The sequence below is a fragment of the Tamandua tetradactyla genome, chromosome 7 (genome assembly GCF_023851605.1).
Source record: "Tamandua tetradactyla isolate mTamTet1 chromosome 7, mTamTet1.pri, whole genome shotgun sequence".
NCBI lineage: Eukaryota > Metazoa > Chordata > Mammalia > Pilosa > Myrmecophagidae > Tamandua > Tamandua tetradactyla.
Genome location: NC_135333.1, coordinates 41,628,929 through 41,650,410, shown reverse-complemented (window position 1 = coordinate 41,650,410; position 21,482 = coordinate 41,628,929). Strand labels below are relative to the sequence as shown.

At 40.9% G+C, this 21,482-nt stretch overlaps 1 protein-coding gene across 1 annotated transcript in view; it reads right to left on the bottom strand.

Annotated features, from left to right (window-relative positions):
* Positions 1–21,482, bottom strand: part of TBC1D22A (TBC1 domain family member 22A) — a 493,060-nt gene that overhangs the window by 188,795 nt on the left and 282,783 nt on the right. Inside the window, exon 10 of the mRNA XM_077169200.1 lies at positions 6,293–6,368. Coding sequence (XP_077025315.1) covers positions 6,293–6,368 — 76 coding nt within the window. The remainder of the gene's footprint in view (positions 1–6,292; positions 6,369–21,482) is intronic.

Here is a 21,482-nt window from a genome sequence, read left to right as displayed (position 1 = left end):
TAAGAGACTCATCTTAGACACGAGGATACAAATTGATTGAAAGTGAAAGGATGAAAAAAGATCTCCCATCAAGTTGTAATCAGAAGAAAGCAGGAGCAGCTATACTAATATTGGACAAAATAGACTTTAAATATAAAGACATCATAAGAGACAAAGAAGGACACTATATACTAATTAAAGGGTCAATTCACCAAGAAGATATAAAAATCATAAATATTTATGCTTCCAATCAAGGAGCTCCAAAGTACATGAGACAAACATTGGCAAAATTGAAGGAAGCAATACATGTTTCAACAATAATAGGAGGAGACTTCAATAAACCACTCTCCTCTAGAAACAGAATAATCTATAATAGAAGATAGAAGATCAACAAGGAAATCAAGAAGTTAAATAACTTGATAAATGAATTAGACCTAAAAGACATAAATAGGTCATTTCACCCCAAAGCACAAGGTTATACATTCTTCTCTACTGCTCATGGAACATTTTCCAGGGTAGATCATATGCTGGGGCACAAAACAGGTCTTTATAAATTTAAAAACACTGAAATTATTTAAAGCACTTTCTCTGATCACAGTGGGATGAATCTAGATCTCAATAATTACCAAAGAGTGAGAACATTCACAAATACATGGAGATAAAATAACACACTCTCAAACAACCAGTGGGTCAAAGAAGAAATTGCGAGAGAAATCAGCAGCTATCTGGAGATGAATGAAAATGAGAATACAACTTTACAGAACTTTTGGGATGTGGCAAAGGCTATGCTGAGAGGGAAATTTATTGCCTTAAATGCCTATGTTAAAAAACAAGAAAGAGCAAAAATCAAGGATTTAACAGTAAACCTGGAGGAACTTGAGAAAGAACAGCACAAAGCAAATAGGAGAAGAGAAATAACAAAGATTAAAGCAGAGATAAATGAATGGGAGAATAAAAGAACAATAGAAAGAATCAATAAAACCAAAAGTTGGTTCTTTGAGAAAATCATTAAAATTGATGGGTCACTAGCAACACTGACAAAGAAAATGAGAGAGGATGCAAATAAACAAAATCAGAAATGAGAAGGAGTGTTACCACAGACCCTGAAGACATAAAAGAAATCGTAAGAGGATACTATGAACAACTATATGCCAACAAACTAAACAACTTAGATGAAATGGACAAATTCCTAGAGACACACAAACAAGCTACACTGACTCAGGAAGAAACAGAAGACCTCAACAAACTAATCACAAGTAAAGAGATTCAATCAGTCATCAAAAATCTTCCTACAAAGGAAAGTCCAGGGCCAGATGGCTTCACAGGGGAATTTTATCAAACGTTCCTGAAAAAATTAACACCATTCCTGCTCAAACGTCTCCAAAAAATTCAGGAAAAATGAACTCTACCTAACTCATTTTATGAAGCTAATATCATAACAAAACCGGGTAAAGATTTTACAAGAAAGGAAAACTACAAGCCAATCTTCCTAACGAACACAGATGCAAAAATCCTCAATAAAACAGCAAATCGAATCCAGCAACACATTAAAAGAATTATACACTATGACCAAGTGGGTTTTATTACCAGGAATGAAGGGATGGTTCAACACAAGAAAATCAATTAATGTAATACAGCACATTAACAAATCAAAAGGGAAAAGTCAAATGATCATCTTGATTGATGCTGAAAAAGCATTTGACAAAATTCAGCATCCTTTTCTGATAAAAACACTCCAAAAGTTAGGACTCAAAGGCAGCTACCTCAATATGGTAAAGGGAATATACAAAAAACCAAAGCTAGCATTGTACTCAATGGAGAGAGACTGAAAGCCTTCCCACTGAGATCAGGTACAAGAGAAAGATGCCCACCATCACCACTATTATTCAACATTGTGCTAGAAGTTCTAGCTAGAGCAATCAGGCAGGACAAAGAAATAAAAGGCATCCAAATTGGAAAGGAAGAAGTAAAATTCTTATTATTTGCAGATGATATGATACTATACTTGGAAGATCCTGAGAAATCTACAGCAAAGTTACTTGAGCTAATCAACAAATTCAGCAAGGTGATGGGATATAAAATTGATGTGCAAAAATCAGTAACATTTCTACACACAAGCAATGAGCTAGTTGAGGAGTCAGTTAAGGAAAAAATTCCATTCAAAACAACAACTAAAAGAATCAAATACTTAGGAATGAACTTAACTAGGGACATGGACTTATACACAGAAAACTACATAACATTGCTAAAAGAAATCAAAGGAGATCTAAACAGATAGAAAGACATTTCCTGCTCATAGACAGGAAGGCTAAATATAGTTAAGATGTCAATTTTCCCCAAATCGATCTACAGATTCAACACAGTACCAATCAAAATTCCAACAACCTACTTTGAAGATTTGGAAAAGCTAACTACCAAATTCATCTGGAAGGGAAAGAGATCCCAAATAGCTAAAAGCATTCTAATTTTTTGTATATATGTTATTGTTCACAAAAAAGAAGGGAAAAAAAGTCGATTGTGATGATAAACATGTATTTAAGCCCTCTAGTCTCCTATATTCTCGAACAGCTAGAAGGAAAAATATGAGAGGAACATATGGTAGCCCATGACAAACTCTGGGATCTATCCTGTAACCACTTTGTGAAGAGTGCTTTGAAAACTATTGCTCTTTTATTTCTGTGCTTTGTATATATGTTATACTGTACAATTAAAAAAGTTTAAAAAAAAAATCTCATGTTTTTGTAGGCCTGTTTCTGTTAGCTGTAGTTTCTACTCGTTCTCACTCATGGAGTATTGAATGCGTGTGAAGACCTTTGACTTTCTGCAAGTCATTTCAACAAATATTGTAAGAATAATTTGAATACTGACACCTTCTTCCAGAAAAGATTTTGCTTTGCTTCTTCTGAGCATTTTGAGTGTTACAGTATAGAATCACCCTAATCAAGTTTCCAACAGGCCTTTTCCCAGGTGAAATCAGCTAGACTGCAGGACTGTATGAGAACTGTTTCCCTCTACTTTACCCTTATGTGTCACTGCTCTTGGTCTCAGAAAGTATATGAGAGCCTCTCAGACTGTCTATCTTGATAAAACCAGGATTTAACCTTCTCACTCCATCAGGCTATCAAAACTACAACTCACTTAGAGATTATTTCTTCTGAATTAGCAAATTCCCCCAGACTAGGCTGACTTCTCTGGGGGCTAGTTTTCTCCTAGATTGCTGGCCCACGAAGTCTTTGCTTTCTTGTTAGCTCTTCAATACTTTTAATAAATTTCTTCTCTGTTTACTTTATGGATTTTTTTTTTAATCTCATCCAGTTTTTTTAGTTGTCTTCAATGGGAAACTTGGTTGGCATTATCTGGAAGCCACTGCAGGAAGAAGTTCCTCCTACTCTCACACTTTTCCTTAATTCCAAATTAAGTGGCTCAACCCCTCATTCTGTAAAATTCTACAATTTCTGAAAAGATTGCAGGAGATTCCCTTGAAGTTTCTCATTAGCTGGTTGACCTCTTTCTCAAGATGGATCACTGCTCCCCACTCATCCTCCTTGCCACTGGGCATTCACTATGGCTACAACCCTCGTTCTTCATTCATAGCACCCTCACATCTCTGGAACCATATTTTCACTAAACATCTGGAGGTAAGAGAGAGGTGTTACAAAACAACTCAAAATAGGAAACTTATAAGTACTTTTATAATGTACAACACACAGTAAACTCTAAAGTAAACTATGGGGTATGGTTAATAGTATAGCTATACAACACTGTTTCATCAACTGCACCAAAAGTACTATTCTAATGTAAAGTGCTAATGATAGGGAAAACTATGTGCAGGGGATAGGGGTGGGGTGAGCACAGTTTGGAACTGTACTTTCTGCATGATTTTCCTATAAACCTATAACTTCTTTAATGAAGAAAAATAGTGCTTTTTAGAAATTCATTAGAATTAACCATCCTTCCACATTAGAAAACATGTTGGTGACTGTCACTCTTTAGGTCCTTCCCTCTAACCATCTTACTGTGCGCTTCCGTCTCCCTAGACCTTTTTCCTTTTCTAGTTTTCCATTATTTTCTGACTTCTGAGTACATATCCTTACTACACTACTGCTGGAACTCTAAAATTCCTTTAACTTCATCTTGCAGCACAATTTAGTTCTTTTCTAAACCATTCTTATCTAAGCCCTGCCCATAAAGCCTCACCTTTCTTAATCAAAAAGTCTATGAAGGTGTTTTCCTCCACCAAAATGCCAAACATTTCTGAAATAAATGCATCCTTCCTCTAAAATGCAGAAATGAGGTAGCAGTTTTTCTAAACAGCAATTTTTCTTCCTAGCATATCCTGCCCTTAATAAAATCTTTACAGTCTCGGCAAAAGTTCCAAGCTTACAAATTCTTCTCCCAGCGTTGAGAGATGAAACGGGGAGAGGAGAGTGGGAACTTCATTTGCCTGAGGCCTCTGGATCCTTCTCTCAAGTGGGTACTGAGGAATCATGGCTCCCAGCACGATGCCAAAGAGACCCCAAACTGCAGAAACCCTGAGTGTCTGCTACTTTGAAAGCCCAGGCATTCTTATTTTGATTCCATCATAGAAATTCTGTATTTTCTTAGAAGTTTCATCAGAAGGACAGAAACAAACAGATTACATAGTTTAACCTATTATGCCAAAGAATATTCTCTGTTATGAAGAAAGAACCTATGAATAAAAAGTTGTGTAATAAAAATGCCCTCTTCAGGAGCCACACTGAAAATAAAAATATGATTTATTAAAAAGTAGAGGTTTGGTGGGATTCCTTTGGTCATTGGTGCTGTTCTTTTAAACAATCATCCAGCATATCTGCAACATGTTTCTTTCTAAACCAGGGCACCAGAGGAAAATCAATTCAGCTGCAGCAGTGGAACAAACGAGCACTAAGAACAACTTTCCAACCTCCAAGAAAATATAAAATATGCCTTCTAAAGGACACAAGAGGAAAAAAGAGCCTGCTAAGAAAGTGTGATTCACATCTACTTCAAATCATATTTCAAAGAACTAAATGAGACTGGGGAACACTTGTGAAACTGCTCATAGGGAAAAATCCAACAATATCAGAAAACATCTCACCATGAAGTTAGTAATAAATGTATGTAAATGCATCTATGTAAGCAAAAATGCAGTATTTTGAATAAATAGGTTGAAAAGCAACTAAATATGATACTGAATCAAATCAAGTATTACTGGCAGACCTCTGTAAAACTCCATAATATAGAGATTAGGTAAAAACCATTAGACACGGAGTTGAAAATCAGATTCAATGAAGGTGTAAAATGGAGTTTATAATTTGTATGACTCCATTCTACAACATCATTCAATAGTTTCCCAAACCAAGTACCTTTCCAGGGAAGAATGCTTTTATTGTTTTCTACTACTAAAGGCACAGCAAGGGAAACAAAAGATGCAGTAACCTGCAAATACTCAAGAAGCTGTCACTGTGCTGCATATTACCACACCGAGATTTTAAAGTACAACTTCTCCGCACATTTGATGAAAGCAACTGCCAAGCTTATAGGCGACTCTTCATGAAAGAGTATTCTCTTTTTTGTCCCTCATCACTGACCGGCTGGTGTCACAAATACCCGCCTGATCCTGCTTGGCATCATGCTGTTAGTGCTCTGTTCATTAATTTCACAAACTACCAGGAGACTGTGCTGGGAATGGGCATGCATTATCTCTCAACTTTCACTTAATTAAAATCTTCTAGTGCAGAATGTCAGTCAGCACATCATTGAGGAAATCATTTTAAGGATGAAGGTAAAAGGTTATCTCAAAACCCCCTACTTAAACATGAAAGCATGATCTAAAATTGCCTGAGCACATACTATAATTTTCCTATAATATTAAAGATGTTCTTTCCTGACTTGGTAATTGATTGCATTCTGTAGAGAAATTATTCCAGCATCCTTGATGGCAAAATGGGTGTGAAGGCAGGGAATAGAATGCCAAAGCACAGCCATAAACAACCACTTGGCCGCCAGATTCTGACAATCATCAGGCTTAATAAGGAGTGAACGCTGGCTGCTTCTGGTGCACACTCATTATTTTCCTGCAAGTGGCTGCACTGAATTCTGATTATATGGCCTTAATACAAAGGAATGAAGTGGCTCAGGGTCTGGCACCTTGCCTTGGAAGGACGCACAGCAGCAACCGTGCATGGTGGTGCCACAGGCTGGGAAAAGACAGCGCCCATTCACATTGGCAGGGATCACTACCATGTTGCACATTTGACCAAGCCCCTCCTCCCAGCCCCCAAGTGAGGGGCTACCCGGGAAACTGGCTTACCGTCAATCCGGCTTACAAGTTCTTCCAACATCTTTACTTTCATTTGAATCCCAGGTTGGGCAAAAGTGTAGTTGTCCTAAGGAAAAATTTTTAAAATTAAGATACACAAAGATATATATATCAAAGAATCCAAAAACAACAAGCACGGATTCTCATTAGTGATGGTTTTCTGGAGAAGTCATAAGGACAAGGGCAGAGACTCATACTAGGAGCCAGGAAACTGGGTCCTGATGGTCCAGGGAGTAGCCCAGCTAACAGGTCACCTGACCCCACCCAGAGAACAAGCACTTCTTACAGGCTACTGTTAAGATAAGTGACAGTTCTAAAACACAACGGTTCTATGACATAGTTAAGAGAATTAACTAATCAAGTGCATTTGTATATAACATGCATGTACAAGAAAGCATGTTTTCCAATGGTTAAAAATCCATTGCAATAAAAATGAACAGTTTCAATAATTAGTTAGTATACTTAAGTATTAGAACCGATTCACAACCTAATAATATATTTTGACTTGAGAAACAAGCATGGGGCACACCTCATATCACACTGCCAATACCTAATACAATCGAGACTTACTTTAAGAAAATAAAGCCCAATATTTCGTGACATCACAAGATGTGCGTACATGTTTCAGGGGGTATATAATGGTGCATTTCTACAGGTAAATATAAAATATTTGCATTAAAATTGAACAAGTGGACATAAAGGTATGTAGCTGGATGAGTAGTTCTGTTTGCTGAGATAGACTGCTTGGCCAGGCAAATGGACATTGAGTAACGCCACGTGAGCTGATGGGAAATGTCAGGTGTGCCAAGTGGTGCCAGGGATGGTGTGATGCCAACAAGTCTAGTGCTAACAACATACTCACTGTGAGGAAGAGCACACATATGACTTTATTCTCAACGATTTTATTGGGTAGATTTGGGTGATGTCATGATTCAAGACAGGAAGAACACTGAGTCATCATCAAGAGAGAAAAAAGTCTAAAGGCAGACAGACCTGGAACAGAACCCCAGATCTACTACTTAGAGGCTGTATGGCCATGGTAAGTGCCATAACCTTTCTGGGCTTCAGTATCATCATCTGTAAACGAGGATGGTTTAAAGGATGTTTAACGAAAATAGTGCATGTGGAATATGTAAGAGGGACTGGGATTCAGCAGGTACTAGGAAATAACAGCCTCTATCATGTCTACTGCCATTATCTAAAAGTACAAAAAAGCAGCTGGGAGACTCAGCCAGAGAAGAATGGTGGCGCCCTGTCCATCCACCCCAAGAATACACAGGGCAGTTTCTAACTTCAGAGGAGTATCGACCCCACAGATACTGCCTGTAAGAGCCTCAGGTGGGGTCAGGGACTATTTCGAGCACCAGGGTTCCAGTGGACTCACGTGGCAACAGGCTGAATATATGTTTGTTGGCAACAAGTATGGAAGGATGGAGAACCAGACCATGGTCCCCAAGGAGGCCCATGTCCTAACCCCAGAACCTGTGAATGTGACATTACATGGCAAAGGGGTATCAGGGTTGTTAACCAGCTGACCTTAAAATGGGGGAAATTATCCTAGATTACGCACAGGGTGGGGGGGGGGGGTAGGCAATGCAATCATAAGTGTCCTTAGAAGTGGAAAAGAGAAGCAAAGGGAAATCAGAGCAATGTGACATGAGAAGGACTCAACCCACAACTGGTACCTTTGAAAATGGCAAAAGGGGCTATAAGCCTAGGACAGTGGGCAGCCTCTAGAAGCCAGAAAGGGAAAGGCAACGGTTTCTTCCTTGGAGCCTCCAAGAAGAAAAACAACCTAGCTGACACTGATTTCAGCCCCCTGATTTCAGCCCCCAGAGTCCCACTTTGGACTTCTGACTCACAGAACCGTAAGATAAATTGGTATAGTTTTAAGTCACCATGCTTTAAATAATTTGTTACATAATAAAAAACTGAAACAGGAGGTTCTGGGAGTGGTCTTTATTAGGGCCCCTAAGACTCACTAAAAAATAAAGGCAAGAATCAGGAGCAACCAAAACTAGAGAATAGCAGTTGAGGTTTCTTGTGCAGGTAAGAATAAGGGCTCTGAACTCTTCAGTGGGGAGACAGAGCTGCCTGATCTTGACAGTGTACACAGGCAGATGACAGGTCAGCTTTGAGAAACTACAGCTTACAGCAACCTTGTCCTCAGCCAGTAACAAGAGGGCTGAGGCCAGGGCCACAGCAAGCCCACACAGGCCCTGGCAAGGGCAGTGAGCCTCTGGCACACAGGAAGCATATGATCTGGTGGCTGTGTTTTCCTGACAGGCCCAGGCACCTGGCACCCTTACACTGGTACCCTTACACTGGAGGGGGCAAATGACTGTGGGCATCACTGGGTACAAGGGAGTTGCTGGCTACGCAAGATCAGGGGCAAGTTGAGGTCGGCAGCAATAGGCCAGCTGTCCCACATTTCAGTATGAATTCAGAGTCCAGGAGGGAAACGCAGGGACAGGTGATGACTTCATGTTTCTTATCCAGAGGATCAAATATAGGAAACCCTTAGACGTTCTTAAACAGGGGTGCCAACCACATAGACACGCTCTTGCTCTGCAGGAACATGCCCACAGAACTTAAAGAATCCAAGCGTGGAGAAAGGACTAAGAGGCCCATGCAGAGGGATGGTCTGACTGGGGCCTGCTGGCGCAGGGTGGGGTGAAAGTGGAGGTGGGAATGGGAGGTGTTAATTGCAATCACAGGCCCTCCAGCCTCAGGATCTGCAGAGGGGGTTGTCCAGTTGGAGTAAAGGTGGGCTGAGAGGATGACCTTCAGGCTGGCAATTGTTTCTGAGGCCTGAGGACCTGGACCACATCTGGCTCGGTGAGCATAAATCTGTAATGTGTGGTTTTCCCTCTCATACACACATGTACGCATACTTGCAGGTATGCATGCGCGCGCACACACTCACACACACACACACACACAAACACACACACCCATACAATACTTTCTAACAAGAGCAGGAGCAGCAAGCCATCAGGGCACAGACTAGAAATGCCTACAAGACATTGAAGATTCTTCGCAAAAAAAATGGGAAATGAAGAGTGCAACCTCTTGCTAGGAGATTTCTCCCAGGTGGGTTTCGTGTGACAGGATCTGCATCCCAAAGATCAAGCCTCTGAGAAAGTAAGGACAGTTCCGTGCACCTACTTCCCTCTCCAGGACGTGGAGGCTTCCCCATGATCTCCAGCAGGAGGGAGGAAGGCTCTCAGACAATTGCCTTGCCTGGGATGACCCTGGAGGGGACTGGGGATGATGTATTCTTGAGATTAGGTGAGCACAGGGCAGCCAAAGCTGAGAGAGGCTGTGGGAGCTGCAAATGTGAATGTTCAGAAAATGAGAGCTCTCAGGGAGCCAACGTCCAGAGCTCTGACCCAGCCCCTGGGGGAATGGCCCCAGCCCTGGGGGAGCTACCACACCACAAACCCAGGCCATGCCTCTAACTGAGGTAGAGCACAGGAAGGAGTCAGAGGACCAACTGAGAGCTTCAATGTATTAGAGCTTTAACAGGGAGAAGAAACCTTGACTGTGGACTTGAATTTCTGTGAATGACATCAACTTTGGACAAACTTGTAAGGGTTGGTCTTCAAGACTTACTTTTCCCTGGGGATTTGATAACGGGAGATTAACACTCAAATCAGGGTAGTTGGTGTTGATTCAAGTTTACATAATGTCATCCAACCTCATGGTGGACTTTATGGAGAGCCAGCCTGGATGCTGGCTAGAGTTTAGGAATGGGGAGTAAATGGGAGGGTGGCTTTGCAGCTTTAGGGATTGAGTGGCCTTGCGGATTGCTCTGTTCTCACTGACTCAGAGCTATCTGGGTTTGGTGCATCCCAAACCACCCCTCCAGGGGCCCCAGGAGAATATCAGAAGCACAGTGGTTCCACTGGGGCTGGCCTGGACCAGTGAACCGTGACTCTCTATGGCTCCCCTCCACACCTGGGAGGCCCCATCTCTGATGACCACAAACTTAAAGGTCAGGAGCAATACTCCTACCCCAGCCTGATGTCTTCTCCCATGTGGAGGGAATGGAAGAGGAAACTCCTACACTTTCCTCTCCCAAGACACACTCTGCCCAAGGAGGTGTTTTCTGAACTGCTAAGTCCGGGTGTGTAAGGGCTTGTGGCTCGGGCTCCCCTGTCATCCCTCCAAGTTGAATGCTCCCCAGAATCCCCTCTGCAAGATGGCCTGCCCTGGCCCTGGATGGCTGAGTTGGGGGGGAGGGGGCCTAAATAATCCTGGGATGCAGTCAGCCAGTTTATTTGATTCTCACACTAAGATGGGATTTCAAACCTCTCATTTAGGAGAAATGAAAGTTATTCGTTAGCCTCCACCTGCCACATTTTATTTTATTTCTCAATTCGTTCAGAACCCAGATAGGGAAGACGAGTTCTCTCAGAAATCCAAGCAATGAGAAAAGAATGACACCTAAAGGCCTATAAAAAAACAGATCTGTATCTTGGTGAAAGGCACTGAGAACAGATTGACAGATAGGGCCTTGGCACCCTGAGCTGAGGCCAAGGGATAAGGAAGTCAAGCCTACAAACCAACCGCACCACAGAGGATGGTGACTAAAACCCAAAGAGTAGGACCACCAGGGTGAAGGTACAGCATCTCTGACAGGAAGCGGAGAGTAAGTCCAGGTCGCTGGAGGGCCTGGCAGGCCGCGAAGCTACCCAAAGGCTATGGCAAGGGAGCAGACCAACAGTGGCAGGGGTGAGGAGACAGAAAGTTCTGTAGTCCTCAGTAAAAGCCTTTCTCTGGGAAGGTATTTGCCCCTCAGCCCCCCATCCCCACCCCAGCTGCCTATAATCCGTACATGGGCTCTGCCCGCTTAAGACCAGTAAAGCACGCTTACCTTCTGGACATTTACAGACACATAACGTCAACTAAAAGTAAACAATCAGATCCTTCCAAATTGTAATTTTATCTTGTATCTTTAAAAAAGGATTTACTTTACAAAGTCAGGAGAGAAGAAAGGGAGATCTGAGGAAGAGAATGACATTTGGGAGATGTTTTATAGAAGGCAAGGTCCAGAAGCAGAAATCAAAGAAAACATACTCAGCCTGTCTTGCAGCTGTTGCCACTCCACCATCAGACCTCCAGCAAAAACAAACATTTTCTGTGCTCTACAGCAGAAAACCAGAATAAAGTTTTCTGAAAGGACATTTTAGAGGAAAGTTTAAACATAAATTCATCTCGCCTTAGCTGGGAGGCACCACAACAACCACCTATTAAAACTTCCAATACACAGAGAACTAAAAACCTTTCTGGCATCTTTGACACGAGGCTCTTCCGCCTGAACCAGGGATCCCACTGCCTCCTGTGGTCCCACAGCCCCTCACCTGGGGCTGGACCTGCCTTCTGAACAACTCAGAAAATCCTTTGTACAAACACTGAAAGACCTCTGCCTTGTTCGGCTTTTACCAAGTTCAGTTCTGAGTATCCCTCAGGCCACCAAGGTCAGGGCCACCAGTGCAGGGGACAAAAGTTTGTTCCTGACACATCTGTGCCCAATTTTCATCCATTAATGCATTAACCCAATTGATGTAATTAATGCAATAATGTAATGTAACACTGAGTCATCAGACTTTAGTTCTATCATCTGTTCCACAAGCATTTGCTGAATGCCTCTGTGCTGGTTTGAAACTGTACTGTACCCCCCAAAAGCCATGCTCTTTTTTTTTTTTTTTTTTTTTTTTTTTTTTTAAGAAAGGGAGGAAGGGAAGGAAAGACAGAGAAGGAAGGAAGGATGGAAGGAAGGAAGGGAGGAAGAAAGGGAAACATTTTTAAACATTTTCTTGTTTTATTATATTTTGTTTGTTTGTTTGTTTTTTACATGGGCTAGGGCCAGGAATCGAACCGGGGTCCTCCGGCACGGCAGGCAAGCACTCTTGCCCGCTGAGCCACCGCGGCCCGCCCAAGCCATGCTCTTTTAATCAAATCTTGTGGGTGCAGACTTATTGTGAATGAGATCTTTTGATTAGATTATTTCCATGGAAATGTGGCCCTGACTTTTCAAGGCTTACTGGAGTCCTTAAAAGAGCCAACACAGAGAGCAGACACATAAACACAGATGTTTGGAGATGCCTGGAGATAGACAGAAGCTCAGAGAGGAGGCCACTGGAACCAGGGACTGAAAGCAATGAAACCCAGGAGCAAAGCGGCCAGCAGAGCTGAGATTGCTGTCCTCAGAAGGCCTGATGGCAAGGTGGGCCTAGGGCTGGGAACCTAGATTTTGCAAGTATTCCCATCCCTCTGAAATGATGAGTGGCTCCCTGTGCCACTGCTATTTGTGCAATCAACGGAGCTTATGCAGAACACCTGCCTTCCTCCTGGGACTCTGCAGAGCAGAGGGTAGCTAACGTGACCAGCTCCCATAAAAACCCTAGGCTCCACGTCTCCAATGAACACCCTTAGTAGAGAGCATTTCATACATGTTGTCACAACTCGTTGCTGGAGGAACTTAGCATACCCTGTGTGACTCCACAGAGAGAGGACTCTGGAAACTCAGACTTTGACCCATGTGCCTTTTCCTCTTGCACATTTTGATTTGTAGCCTTTCACTATAATAATCCACAGCTTTAAATTAAATAAATAAATAAACAAACAAACCACAGCTGTGAGTGTGACCATACACTGAGTGCTGTGGTCCATCGAAACCTGGGGATGGTCTTGGGGCCTCCAGTACAACCAGTGAGAAAAACAGACAAGGCCCTTCTGTTCATAGAGTTGACAGGCTGGCAGTTAAGCAAATGCATGCAAAATGCCAAATGTGCTTAGGTCAGCCCTGCCAGCAAAACCCCATCAGAGGACCTGCCCTGAAGGGCTTGTGGAGGATGCAAGGTATGACCTGAGATGTGAAGGACAGTCCAGAGTGAACAGGTCTGAAAGAAGGGAGGCGCTGCATAGGGCAGGAGGGAGTGAAGGAATGCCAGTGCAGCTGCAGGGACTGTGAGGAAGCTGGGCTAAGGCAGGGAAGACCACTACACGGCTGGGAGTCTATTTAGGGAATTCAGAGTAAGACCAAAGCAAAACCATGAAAGGAGTTAATGAAACAGAAATGCGGAGCCTCCACAGTTAAAGGATATGCATTTTGAAAAGGTGACTCTGACTACTAGTGTGAGAAGTAACAAATGGGGCCAAAGAAAATGCAGGAATGCCAGTTAGGTGACCACCACCACATGACGAGAGCCTCCCACTGATGATGCAGTCAACCCAAACTCTGAAAGCTGCTTTGTACTGACCTGTGGTGGACCAGATGCTTTTTTAACTTGAACATAGGACTTTACATTTATTCCTATTAGCTTGTTCAGCTGGCTGGTGCGCGGCTGGCACTCATTGCAAATCTTCATTATGACATCTATCACATTGGCTGCTGCCCCTTGATGATAAGAAGCACCGGTTAAACGTGTACCCCCCATGTATTCATTACCATCTCCGAGAAAAGAAGGCAGGCAAGGACAGGTTCTGCAGCATGCTTCTCAGAGAGCACTCAGAGCAGAAAAGCATCATAGAAATAATCAAGGCTCATTTTCATAGCTGCTGGTTTAATGTTTCTGACCTTCTATTCTATCATCTGTGAAATGGGGAGAGAATGGCTCCTTCACAAGAGCGCTGGGACAATTTAATGAGTTAGTGTATATAAAAGAATCTGTAACAGTGTCCATATACAGAGTGTGCATGCATGGCTGATATGGATCATGGAATAATGGTTAAGAAGGAAGGTTCTCTCTAGCCAGGACAGAGTAACTGGCACCTCTTACTGTAGACAAACTGAATAATGGGGAAAAAATACTAAACACTTGTTTTCAGACACTAGCCAATTTGCAACATGAAAAAGGTATGAGTATTTGAAGGCATACAACTTATAAGTGACAACTTATAAGTGTTTAATGTAAGGCAGAGTAAAACAACAACTCAAGAAAAAAATAGGAGGGGGATAGCCAATTAACCAAAATGGAAAAAAAAGAACATAAAAAGTATTTAGTACATCCAAAAGATGGTAGGAAAAAAGGAAGAAGGGGGAAATAAAAGATGAGACAAATAGAAAATGAACAGCAAAATGGCAGTCTAAATTCCAGCCATGTAAATAATTACACTAGACACATTACCTGAACATATGTGGACTAAACACACATAAAAATATCTTTTAAAGAGCCCAACTATAAAATGCACTTTAAATAAAAAGATACACAAATGGATCCTGTTTGTTAAAGCAGCTGAAATGTAACTGAAATGGATTGGCTTTTATAAAGGGAATTTATACAAGTTACAAGTTACAATTCTAAGGCAAAAAAAAGTCCAAAGTATGGCACCAATGAGAGGATATCGTCACTCAAGAAAGGTTGTTCGAATTCAGGGTTTCTCTATCACATGGGAAGGCAGACGGCAATTTCTGCTTTCCTTCTTTCTAGGCTTATTTCAAATGGCTCTCTCAGCATCTCCAAGCATCTGCCTCTGGTTTCATCTTTCTGCTCTCTGTGTCAGCTCTGACTCACTCTCTTTCATGAGCTCTTTCAAAGACTCCAGTAAACCAAGCCACACCTTGAAGGGGTAGGGTCACATCTCCATCTAATCAAAAGGTCCCACCCACAACTGGATGGGTGACATCTCCAGAGAAATAACTTAATCAAAAGGTCCCACCCAAACAATAGATCTGCCCTACATGATTGGATTAAAATGAAAAAGTTTGGCTTTTATGCAGTATATAACAGTTTCAAACCACCACAGACCCAAAAAAGATGTCTCACAGAAACAGCCTTCCTAAGAAAGATGGAATGCTATATTAATGTGAGATGACCTGGACTTCAAGACAAAGACTGTAACTACAGATAAAGAGAAACATCCCATAGAACTAAATAGGCCAATTCACAAAGAAAACATAAAAATCCCAACTGTGTATATAACAAATAACAGAGAGTCAAGTCACATGAAGGAAAACCTGAAAAGATTAAAAGAAGAAACAGATACTTGGAATTTTCAAAATTCTCTACTGTTTTGCTTAAAAAGTAGACAAAATCTGTAAGGGATCAAGACTAACCAATTTGACCTAAATGACACATATAGAACACTCCACCCAAACACAGCAAAATATACATTTATTCCAAGACTTATGAAACATTCACCAAGAGACAGCATGTGCAGACCTAAAACAAGTCCCAATCAATTTAAAAGACTTGAAAGCATACAAGGTATGTATGTTTATCACAATAGTAAATTAAAAATTGATCAAAAAAAGTATCTAGAAAATCTCCAAATATGTGAAAGTTAAAAAAAAAATTCTAAATAACCCATAGGATTAAAGAAGAAAACATAAGGAATATTAGAAAATATGTTGAATTGAATAATAAAGAAATTAGAACAAAATGAGTAGCAATTTTCTACTTTAAATGCTTATATTAGGAAAGAATCCATTACCAATGATTTAAGTTTTTACAGTGAAAAGCAAGAGAAACAAAACCCAAATTACACAAAAAAGTCAAAGGAAGAAAATAATAGATAAAAAATAAGGAACAAAAGTGAAACAGAAAGTGGTTCTAGGCAAAGATCAATAAAACTGATAAACCTCTATCTAGAGTAACAATAAAAAGAGGTAACATGAATTACCAGTATCAGAAATAAAAAATAACCCTATACTATTTGTAGACATTAAAAAATTAATTAGGGAATATCGTAAACAATGTAAGGTCAATAAATTAGACAACTTGGTTAAAATTCTCAATTTCTTTGAAAAACACAAATTACCAAAACTGACAAGAGAAGAAATAGAAAATCTGAAATATCCCTATAACATTCCCACAAAGAAAACCCCAAGCTGTGACTGACTTCATTGATGAGTTCTATTAAACATTTAAGGAGGAAACAATACAAATCATGTACAAACTCTTTCAGAAAATCCAGGAGCAGTTTATGAGATCAGTATTTCCCTAATGCCAAAACAGATAAAAACATTAGAAGAGAATAATTTAAAGACAAATATTTCTCATGAAAAGAAGTATGGAAATCTTTAAAAAGTCAATCCAGGTCATTCATTAACACTAACAAAATAAAATGGAAAAAGCATACAATCACTTCAACAAATGAAGAAAAAACATTTGAGAAAATTTAATACCCATTCATAGATCTTTAAAAAGTCTCAGCAAACTGTAATATCTTCCTGCTCTTCCAGCACCCACTCTTGAGAATTCTATCCTCAACTCTCTTCTTCCATTTTATACCAATAATTCTCAAAGTCAAAGGCATATCTAAATAAACCAGGATGCTTACTGAAAACATAGACCACTAACTGTGGGATCTGCTCTATCAACAGACATCATGATAAAGGCAGCTACAAAATAAACAGAATAACATCATACTTAACGGTGAGAGCCTGAATATGTCACATCTACACACACACACACACACACACACGCATGCACACACACACACACACACACACAAGAAAGATATGAGAAAGAGTCAAAGACGTCTGCTCTCATCACTTCTATTCAACTGTATACTTGAGATGCTTGACAATGCCACAGGGCAAGAGAAAGAAATAAAAGCTATATGATTGGAAAGAAAGAAGTAATTTCTTTATTTGCAAATGACAGTTTTGTACAAAGAATATTCTAATACACTTGCAAAATAAATAAAAACAGTTCCTTGAACTAATAAGTGAATTTAACAAGATCACTGAAAACATGGTGTCAGGGTCAGGTTCATGTATCAACCTGGCCAGGTGGTGGTGCCTGGTTGTCTGGTTGGGCAAGTGCTGGCCTGTCCATTGCTATGAGAACATTTCATGAACTTAAATCACAACCACACTGGTGGCATCCACAGTTGACTGCATTTGCAATTGGCTAAGGGGAGTGCCTTCTGTAATGAGTGATGCTTAATCTAATCACCAGAAAGCTTTTAAGGAGGACTCAGAAGAGACAATGACTCTTCCTGCTTCAACCAGCCAACCTCTCCTGAGAGTTGAGGCCCTACATTGGAGCTTCCAGCTTGTGGCCTGCCCTACAGATCTTGGACTCTTACATCCCCACAGTTGCCCAGCCAGCTTTTCCTGAGAGTTCGCTGAGGACCTTCATTGGAGCTGCCAGCTTGTGGTCTGCCCAACAGACCTTGAACTCTACATTCCCATGGTTAGGAGACATTTTTATAAATTTTATATTTACAGATATCTGCTGCTGATTCTGTTTCTCTAGAGAACCCTAGCTAATACACATGGTATGGCATATTACATTTTCCAAAGTTGGCCACAACAATATCTCCCATCCCACTTGCTATCTTACAATATGAGTGTGCCACTTCTGTATCAAGAGACGGAGTCTAATTTACCTCTCTTTGAATCTAGGTAGACTGAGACTGCTTCAACCAAAGAGTACAGTGAAAGTGACATAAGTGACATTTGAGGCTTAGCCATAAAATATTCATCTTACACCTTGCCCCCTTGAAGAGTCTGAGAGAAGTCTGACTACCTTAAGACCAGCATGCTATGATGATAATAAGCCACAGAGAGGGGCTTAGTGGGGAATTCAGCTACAGTTCCCGTCTTAGAGGCCAACCCAGGCACCAGGCATTTAAACAAATGAGTTTTCTGATGATTCTAGTCCATGGTCACCAAGTTGTAGCCAGCCTTTGGGTCTCCCGAGCCAGGGCTCCAGACACCGTAGTGAATAGATAAGTGATCCATGCCATGCCCAGGCTGAAATACTGACTCACAGAATCTGTGAGCTTAATAAAATGACTGCTTTAAATCAACAAGATTTAGGGTAATCTGTTATGCAGCAATACTAACTGGAATACTAGGTTAGTTTATAACAAGTATACTTGTATATATCAGCAATAAAAACAAAGTTATGCCATTTAAACTGGCTTCAAAAGAACAAAATATTTAGAGATAAATTAAAATATGAGCAAAATCTATGTAATGAAAACAGCAAAATGTTGGCGAAGATAAATTAAAGAATACCTTTAATTAAAGAATCTACCATACCCATGGGTTAGAAGACTCAATATTGTTAATATTGTAAATTCAAGGTGAGTGAATATATAGATTCAACAGAATCCCATTCAAAATTCAACCAGGCATTTTTTTTGTAGAAAGGATGGGCTAATGCAATGTTTAAATATATAAAAATGCAAACACTCAAGAAATTTTTGAAAAGGAAGACCCAAGTTGGAGAATTTACCCTCCCTGACTCTAAGACTTACAATGAAGCCACAGTGAATGCGCATTCACTTGAAGATCCAAGAGCTCAGTGGAATAAAGAATACCTAGATACAAACACACATTTCAACAGGCATTTGATTTTCAACCAAAGCGTCAATGCATTCCAATGTGGAAATGAAAGTGTTTTCATCAAATCATGCTATGTTAACTAGGATATCCATATGGAAAAATTAACCCACTGCCTTTCTCACACCAACAAGAAAATTAAGTCAAGACAGATTACAGCCTTAAAGTAAAAGCTAAACTTACAAAGCTTCTATAAGAAAAACACAGGAGACTACCTCGGCATCCTAGGGTTAAGCAAAGGATTTTTAGTCAAGACACAGTAAGCCATTACCATTCAAGAAAAAAGTGATGAATTAGATTTCATCAAAATTAAAATTTTCTGCTCATCAAAAGATAGTGCTAAAATAATAAATTGGGTTAGAAACTAAATACAGCTTAGCAGGGGCCAGGATGGGGACAAGGAATAAGAAGTTGATGCTCAGTTGGTGCAGAGTTTCTTCTGAAATGATGGAAGGGTTTTGCTGATGGATGATAGTGATGATGGCAAAACACTGAGTATAGTCACCATCACTGAATTGTATATTTGAGTGTGAGTGGAAGGTGAAATTTTGGGTTGTATATATGCAGTAGAATAAAAGTCACAGGACTGTACAACACAGTGAACTCTAATGTAAACTACAGAATATAGTATAATTATAATAATATTGCTTCAAAGATGTCACAAAAATACAAAGTGTTAATAATAGGGAAAACCATGGGGGTATATTTTCTGCATTATTTTTCTGTAAACCCACAATTTCTCTAATTAAAAAAAAAAGAGGAAGAACTGGGAAGTCACAAACTAGGAGAAAATATCCTTTCCAGACAGGAAAGCTATCAAGAATAAATAAATAAGGAACATCAGAGAAATGCAATGATGGGGAGGAAATGGAGCAACCAGAACTTTCATACATTGTTGCTGCATATGTAAAATGGTACAACCACTTTGGGAAAAGATCTGCCTATTTCTTGTTTAAAAAAAAAAAAAGTCCAAACATATTCCTATGACTCTTGGTATGAAAACATAGATCAACAAGAAGACTTGGCTACGACTGTTCATAGCAGCTTCACTCATAGTAGTCAAAAACTAGAACAGCTCTGGTTTCTACCAACAGAAGAGTGAATAAACAAAATGCAACATGTACACGCAATGGAACACTACTTGGCAATTAAAAGGAATGGAGTATTCATTCAGACAACAACACAGATTTTACGTTTTTAGGGGCTGTTGCAAACTGAATTTTTTCCTTTCCAACTTTAAATCATTTGCTGTTCAATCAACCTTCTGCTGCAGTCCAGTAACCAGCACATCCTGTCTGTTTAATAACCCTTTCTAGAATATTGCCAAGAACACTCAATTCTATCAACTGGGGCAGGTTCTAAAATCACATTTCCAGGATTCTTCCACACAGTGTGGCTCATCTGGTATTTGGGAGGGACAGGAACAGATTTAAACCTGCTAGGAGCTTCGTTCTTCCATTCTTCCACCCACTAATGAAACCCTCCAGGATCTTCTCATGTGCCAAGTACAGGGCTGGCTACAGGGATGAGGCTGTGTTCCCTCTACATGATGGCTCGGCTCAGCCACTCTCTCCAGGTAAAGAGTCTTCCAGGACAATGTGACAAAAGCTAAGCCACAGTAAAGTTACTGACCATCCTCCCTGCCACTTTCTCAGGCAGCAGACCAATCCCTTGTTTGGTCTTCCCTTTCTTTTGAGCTTAGTGTGCAGATACCACCCCACCCCTACCCCACCCCTGCGACTTGGAGCATGCCAGGTTCTAGCTTGCATTTCAGAGGTTCCTTGCGCCCTTGGCCACTAGCCTCTATCCTTGTGGGGGCATACACTTTAATAACTGGTATGTCTCCAAGGGCTCTCTGTGCAGGCTCTGGTTTCCCTTCTCTCCTCAAGGTCAACATACAACAACAACCATACCCAAGAGATAAACACCCCCTCGCTCCCCCAAGACACAGTCCACTGCAGTCCCCAGTCATAGGCCTAGTAGTTTCCCAGCCTTTCTCTAAACAGGTCACTATACTGCCACATTTCTGATCTTTTCTGTGACTCGTTCCAAGATAATGGAGCCACTCTCCTCCGTGCCACCAATCAGTTCATAGAATTGAGCAATTCTCCCCCAAGGAAAGGAAATGTAAATGACTAATTATAAAAGGCAAGGGTTCTTTTCTACTCAAAGAAGCTGTCCTATTAAGTAATGAATCTAAGAATAATAGTATGACTTCAGGGTAAGCAAGTGTGGAAGCCGTAATTCAAGAAGTAATATCTAACCGTCAGCCTTGGCGTTGATGCCGTTAGTGAAATATAAAGTCTGGCAAAAGGACAAGAATAATCCCCTGAAAGCCTAAAAAACGCTCCAGCCAGCCTGGAACTTCTAACTAGACAGGAACTCTAACCCCCAGGGGAGAAATCGATTAAACTCTGTAGAGTCTAAAATTCAGTGTGCACCTCAGCGGCTTCCAGCTCCCCGAGAGCACATAACAGACCAGTCATCATTGGGGTGACATCCTGTTTTAAAGCAATCTGTTTAAAAAAATAATCAATCAAACGGAAATGGACTTCCAGGTTTCAATCTCTTTCTAAAACCCTCAGCGCAGTCGACACAACTGACCTTCTTGCTTTGGAGCCTGGGTACTGATATGCTGGGCCCCCAGATGGGAAAGCCCCTTGCAGGGCTCCCTGTCTCCTGCTGAGCTGAGGACCCCTGAGGAGGCCAGCCTGTAGGCCCATGTTTGGCCAGCCCACAGCACTCAATTTACCACCAACCCCAGGAAAGTGGGCTGAAAGGCCAAACATGGAAGAAAATGAAAAACTGGCAGAAAAAGGGCATGGAATACTTCCCCCAATTACTCTTATTAGAAGTGTAAAAGGCACTTGCTGT